The sequence below is a fragment of the Cyprinodon variegatus genome, unplaced genomic scaffold (assembly GCF_000732505.1).
Source record: "Cyprinodon variegatus isolate N-32 unplaced genomic scaffold, C_variegatus-1.0 Scaffold71, whole genome shotgun sequence".
NCBI classification, from domain to species: domain Eukaryota; kingdom Metazoa; phylum Chordata; class Actinopteri; order Cyprinodontiformes; family Cyprinodontidae; genus Cyprinodon; species Cyprinodon variegatus.
The window spans coordinates 308,299-315,037 of NW_015150524.1; the positions used below are offsets into that span (position 1 = coordinate 308,299).

Here is a 6,739-nt window from a genome sequence, read left to right on the forward strand (position 1 = left end):
GATAGAAAAAAGTAAGACAGAAAATTCAACCTAGATAGATGTGTGGAGTGGTCGGGCGGGGGGTGAGGGCAGCTGTAAAGGACAGACACTCTTCCCTGCAGAGTGATGGAGACAGACTTAAAAGACAGAAGATTAGGAATTTATTCAGATACTTAAAGCAACTTAAGTTCACAAATTCAATGTTAACCTGTCAGACTTACCCTGTGCCCTTCATGGTGATCAATCTGGCCTGCTGGGAGTGCATAAGAGATTGAAACAGATAGCCCAGCTCAAGTCTCCTTGAGGGGACCAGCACGGAGATCAGAGGTTGACAGAAAAACTCTCATGCTCCTCCACTTCCTGCAGCTCCCTGATCGTATCAGCAGACAAAAGACACTCTGGCTCCACGGGACGGCTTTGAAAAGCTCTAAACCCAGACTCAGAGTACGGAACCACCTCCCCCTCCCCATTTTCCTTTACAAATTGCTCCGTCCTCTTCAGCAGTCCACAAGGTCTTTCTAAACATCTTTACTAATTCTCCTCTTACAAAGTCCTCCGAACTTGCTGACCAACTCATTTTTCCCTTTTAACCTTTCTCCCTCACTTAGGTCAGTGACCCATGAGTTCGTCTTTAAGCTGACCCCACCAGCTCAGTCCAGAAACAAGGACAAGAAGAAAACAGAAAAAAAGGAGCAAGCAAACAGTACAGCGGTACTTCTGACACACACGCAAAAAAAAAAAAAAATCTTCAGCCTCCTTCCCCTTTAACATTAGAGCGTAATCAATCTAGCATGCTAGATGACACCCAAGCCCCGCCTCTAACCCAGCTTCCCACCTCACTTTGGCTGACGCAGCCAATAAGAGGGTCGAGGTGCTCACACACCATAGGTTGGCGCATGCCCCCCCTCCTCCCCAGTGCTCCACCGCCTCCCTCTGCCCAACCCCCTTTCACTGACAGCCAACTTCCTGCTCTAAGTTACCTTGAGCTGCAGGATAGGGGTCAGGGAAAAGAAAAGAGGAAGAGAGAGTGCAGCTGAGCGTCGGTGAAAAAAAAGCAAATAAAGTTGCAGAAAACTCAGCAGGGAGTGTGTGTGAGGGTGTGATCTTAGTCGCTTGCCTTGGCATGTTTTTTTTCCTTCCTCTCAGGCGGTCCTCGTCCCTTCAGCTGCTGGTTGGATGTGAAAAGCTTCACAGGCTGCTCTCTGACAAGTGCTTTCTGCTTATTTACAATGTCAAACTAAATGTCTTTGTCGGCCCCGCCCCTTGTCCCCTGTTACAGGCCCACACATCGGTGATGCAGGCAGTAAAGCTCGTCCATCATTGGTCGACAGAAATGCCAGAACTGATGCCGCATGTTGCATCCACATGATTTAAAGTACAAAAGCATACTAAAACCAGCCTCCCTGTCTCTTGCGTGTACACAGGCTCACATGCACATCCACACAAATGCACATTTTGTCCTTGCCTTCTCGTTTATCCTTGCTAAGAGGCACAGGTACGTACTGCAATCATTTAGCCTCAAAGCAGCCTTATTTGTTGTGATGACATTCATTGTAGTGATGATAACACACTACAAAGTGAACATTGACATGCATTAAGAGGTAAAACAAATGTATGAGACACATGAATACTATTTGGGGACAAAGATTCATTCTAAAACCAGATTCTCTAAGGAGCTATGCACAAAAACTCCTAAAGATAAATCAGCTGACTGGACAGCAGTTGTGAAAGATGGAGAGAGATAAGACAGAATATGATTCTTGTTCTATTTGTGGTTAAACAAGACTCAAGAGATGTGTAAACAAAGACTTGTTGTTTTGACCCCAGGAACCTATGCCCACAGCAACTTCCACAATTAAAACATCATCAGAAAAGCCACATCAGCAATGTCACACACAATGCCCTTTTTGTCAAACAATGACTGCCTTGATGTGCAAACTTTTTGTACAGAAGACAACTTTGATGTATAAAAGCAGGGTGTTCCTGCTGAATTGTATAACTAATCGTGAGTTTTGTACCAGACAATATGCAAATCATTGAGGAAAAACACCTTTCAGATAGGCCAGTTTTATGAAGCAGTTGCATATAAATCTTCAACATAATGTGAAACAGAAAGGTCAGGATAGAGAAAAGAAAAGCTAACCTGTCCCATCAATGAAAAACCTAGGAGGGGGGAGGGGAACCGGAAGGATGGAGAAGGACAGAGAGGAGAGTTGTTATGGGATGGGAGGGGTAGAACAAGTGGAGGGAGGGAGAGGGAACATGATAGAAACTCAAGAGACACAAAGCTAAATGTTCCCTTTTCTATTTTTGCAGGGAACATAGGGACTGGGGCAGATACTGCAGGCATCAGGTTAATGATTGCATCGCAGCTGCAGAAAGATTAAGCTCTCCAAGAGCAGCCGACATGCTACAGTGCTTTTCAGTTGAGCTGAGTCCTGGGCTACCCAAAATAAAAAGGCCTCAATGACACACAAGGTCACCATACTAATGAAACCTTCCCATGACCTGTACTGCCCGTAGTTTGCTTTCAGTGATGCTGTTTAGAGATAAACATGTGCCAGCCAAACGTTGGGTTTCATAAACACACAGCACCCTCAGGGTGTCGAGTCAAACCATGCGTTCACCACAAACGTGTAAACACATGACCACCTGCAAAACAAAATGGTTAGAAGGCTAATTTGCTCAAAGGTTATTCAGGTTTCAGCTTTCATCATAAAAGGAACATCCTGTGGTATAAAAATGTGGAGCACACTTACTTTGCATAGGTAATCATGTACCTTGAACTTTTTTTTTAACCATTTTGCCACTTTATAACTAAAACCTAAAACAGTCTATTTTTGTGACTTGATGTGACTAAGAAACAAAGAATAGCAGAACTTCAGAAATATTAAAGGAAAAATTTCACAATTATAATTGGCATATGCTGATAAATGTGTTGCACAAATCCAACACTATGGACACAGTATCTTTATTTTTGAGACACAGTGGATGCTGTTTAATACATGGAGATGCTTTGATATGGAAATTGGTGTGAGGATTCATTAAACTAAATACAGAGTAAGCAAGGGAGAGTATGCTGGAGGATATGGGCAGATTATGTTGAGGCATCCTGCAAGAATTAAGGCTGCAATGACAGCAAAAGTTAGTATGGTCATCAGTATAAAATCCCAATGAAATGCACTGAAATATGAAGTGCAAAAGGTATGGCCACCTTTGCAGATACTATGGGAAGAGGGAATAGAGGGATTCTAAGTGGGAAATAAGCAAAGCCGTGGGAGAGTTGCAAGACTGACTAAGGTGTTTACATCGGACCTTAAACAGAAATTACTTTAACAAACCGAAACCACAGCATTTAATGTAACAATGCAAGAAGAAGAAAAGTGTTAAAATAGAAGCAAAACCAAATTGGTCAAATAAAAAACTAAAACAAACGTCTGATACAGTGTTAAAGTTGGTAATATTAGACAATGGTGTACTACAGTTCGACGCTTTTTTTTTTTATGACCGATGCCAATTATTTTGACATTAGCCAAACCGATCCCCAAGATGTGCTGCCGATAGTTTTTGGCCAATACTTAATGCCAATTCCCCCCCCATCCTTCATTTAAATGATAAAAACAACAATTATTGCAAATTTTACAAAAGTATTAATTTAGACCAGAACCCAATTCAAACAAGACATTAAAAATAAGTAGATGAAGTGGCAATACATGTTCAGCTGATCTCATGGCTGCTGAAAGCACAAATGATCGGCCAACACCTAATAATAAAACAGTAATATCGGTCTTCCGGTGTATATGTCCATCTCTACAGTGTATTATATATAAGGCAGGGTGCATAGTTTCCTAACTTTAAATAACCAAGGAAAGTGGGTGTAGGATTAAGCATTTAAAGGGTTGTTGACTTTGCTAATTAGGATAAAACAGGCCTAACTCATGTTTAAAAATCAATGTTATTAAAAATGTCCAACAGCAAATAATAGTATAAAAAATAAAGGGAAGAACTCCTTTCTATGTTTTCCAAAATTAAACTAAAAGTTTACATTTTAAGCTTCAATGTAACTGAAAACGATACTAAATGGCAGCAAGCAAGAGTATAATTCCTAAAATATCAGAGCAAAGCGCAGCGTTTCACTGACCAACGGTAACGTTAAACGCGTAAAAGAGCAGCCACAGCAGGGTATCTTTTCTCCGCTAATAATTAATGTCCGGCTGGTCAATTAGGTGGCACAGTACAATAAACGACTGAAGTTTACGCTAGCTTGCTGGAGAACCTCACTGGCCGTGTAGCACAGATATCTATTCGCCGAAGGAGCGATAATAGTCACTAACTGCCAACGAGTCCTGTCACCATATGAAAGTTTGCAAAGCTTGGAAGAAACAGTCTAACCAATAAAGACAACGTTTGGATCTGTCCTTCAGACCAATCAAACCTCGGACTAGATTCCACCAATCAAGGTTTTTAAGGATAAGTTCGTTCTGCAACTAACGCCATTCGGGCTCTCATCGAAGTGGCTAACTGCGCTAACAACCTAGCATACAAGCACCAAAATGGCGTCCGCAGAACACCAGTTTCCTGACCACCCGTGATCCTTAGAGCGGGCCACCAATAAGCGCCTCAGAGAGCGGGGAGGGAAATGGCGCCTGTGTTCATCTTCCAAAACAATCGTCTATTGGTCAAGAACAGCAAATGAAATTATGCCAAGTAATTGCCCCCACTTTCGTTCATTACAGATAGCTATCTTGATAAGAACACCAATGTAAATTAATTTCAGTCTCTTACTTTCTTTTACGGGTTCGTTCGAAGTGAAGTCCGGTTCAGCGTATTATTTATTTTATTTAGCTTGCAAAGAGAAACAAGATGGCGGCTGCCTAGAACCGGAAAGACATTTACGCGATGACGTAGCAAGTACGTAGAAGACCGATGGAGTTCAGTGAAGGCTGGCCACACATTTGCAGCTAATATTTTAAGGTTGTTTATAAGTACAAACTATTAAAATGAATATATATAACGAAAACCAACCATTATAGAGTTCTATTCGTAACAATAAGCGTTTGAAAAACAGAAACCCCAACTGCCTTTTAAGTGTTTAATACTACGGTAATAGAATCTCAACTACCACAAAAAGATTGCTTTATTTTTAAACCAAATAGGGTATTATTAAGAAGTTTTTAAGAGATGTCGGAAAACCATTGGTTTAATCATTGCTAAAAACTTCCTCATTTTTAAAGATATTTAAATTTACTCTGAAATATTTCAGTTCCAAAAAAAAAAAAAACATGGGAAATCATTGTATAGATAACTCCAAAGTTTTTAGAAAATCCCAACAATAATATAATTTAGGTAATCTAACTGTATGCTCTGTTTGGTCGTTGATAAAACGACCAAACCTTGTTGATAAAAAAGTGCACCAAACAAATGCATGTCAGAGTCTTTTGTGAAGGAGAAAAAAGGGGTACAGCAACAGAGAGGCTCTTTATTGCTTACAAAATACAGCCATGTTTTAACATTTGAATTAACTAAAAATTTTCCCTGGCATCTACATCACATTACACTAAAGCAAAACATGTTTTGATTATCAAAGTATAAACCAAAATCATTTTTTCCATCACAAGGGACGTTTTTTTTATTCATCAGACTAATCCTTATTAGGGATTTCTTAAGACTATTTTCTAGCAACAAGATCCATGAGGGCACAGGTGATTTTATCCATATTTGAAGAGTAGCGAGGATCCCTCTGCATCCTGCTGTCTTGTTCCATGTGCAGGGGGGGTACAGAGGAGTGAGAGTCAAAATAGTTCTCAGGCGGAGGCTTGTAGTCATGAGGACGCATAGGCTCCAGATAATCAGGTTGGTCATCTAAACCAGAGAAAGTGTAGATTAGAGTGCAAACCAAATTTTCCTGTAAATCATTGAGCACACTGAAACCACAGATTTATTAATAATTAAGACATTAGGAACCTTTAAGAGATTACTTATTAAAACAACTTCACAGAAATAATAAAAGTGAATGATTTAAGCGTAAAAGCTTAAAAGAATGGAATTCTTTTAAGCTTAAAAGAATAAAACTAGACAATTCTGACATGGAGGACTTTTAATCCTTTGAGACTAAACTATTTTACAAACTACAAAAATTGATCAGAGCAAGTCAAGTTCAATCAGATTACTCTTTTTCCATTCAAATTTTCCAATTTCCTTTGAGATCGAGGCTTGTAGAGTAGACCATGTTTTAAAAACATGCAAATTGAACCGAAAAACAGGTCCATCCCTTATTAATGGGGGAGTCGTTGTGGTCTTTTTTACTGCATGTGTGTGGTCTTAATTCTTCTTTTATCATGAATCTGTACCCATTAGTGTCTGTTCTGCCGTACCTTTAAAACGACCTGTGCTGGAGTGTCTGGGTTCCCCATGGTTGTATTCATGGAACCGCTGTTCTGGAAGCTGTTCACGCTGATTCCAACCAAGTCTGTGGCCATTGTTGAAACCAAGCTCCTCTGATCGTCTGCGGTCAGGCTCCTCTCGCTGGGGTCTGTCATACTGGTATGGTTGAGGAAGCTGTGGGTCGGGTATTAAGTCGCTGTTATTTATAGAGACAACTGCTCCACTGTGATCTTTGTAAATTGGTGCTTTGCTCATTTCAGTTTTTCCACACATCTTTTCATACATCAGAATAAGACAATTTCCTCAAGACTTAAAGGAATAGTACACCCAAAACATGATTAGCCTTCATTTTCTACTCACCCCCATGCTGAACAAC

At 40.3% G+C, this 6,739-nt stretch overlaps 2 protein-coding genes across 10 annotated transcripts in view; both read right to left on the reverse strand.

Moving 5' to 3' along the window:
- Positions 1 to 4,880, reverse strand: part of nfyc (nuclear transcription factor Y subunit gamma) — a 29,489-nt gene extending 24,609 nt beyond the window's left edge. For 2 of the 8 annotated variants that reach the window (XM_015372303.1, XM_015372299.1), the window contains exon 1: positions 4,765 to 4,880. The gene's annotated coding sequence lies outside the window, so the exon portion shown is untranslated. Of the gene's footprint in view, positions 1 to 200; positions 701 to 1,096; positions 1,209 to 4,764 lie in introns of those variants that run through there. The other 6 variants (XM_015372302.1, XM_015372296.1, XM_015372298.1 and 3 more) reach the window with 5 other exon arrangements.
- A 536-nt stretch (positions 4,881 to 5,416) lies between these two features.
- LOC107083257 overlaps positions 5,417 to 6,739 on the reverse strand; it is a 17,752-nt gene continuing 16,429 nt past the window's right edge. The window contains exons 12-13 of one of the 2 annotated variants that reach the window (XM_015372294.1): positions 6,354 to 6,537; positions 5,417 to 5,841 (exon numbers count right to left, since the gene is read on the reverse strand). In XM_015372294.1, the coding sequence (XP_015227780.1) occupies positions 5,648 to 5,841; positions 6,354 to 6,537 (378 nt within the window). In that variant the 3' untranslated portion in view covers positions 5,417 to 5,647. The remainder of the gene's footprint in view (positions 5,842 to 6,353; positions 6,538 to 6,739) is intronic. The other variant, XM_015372295.1, reaches the window with a different exon arrangement.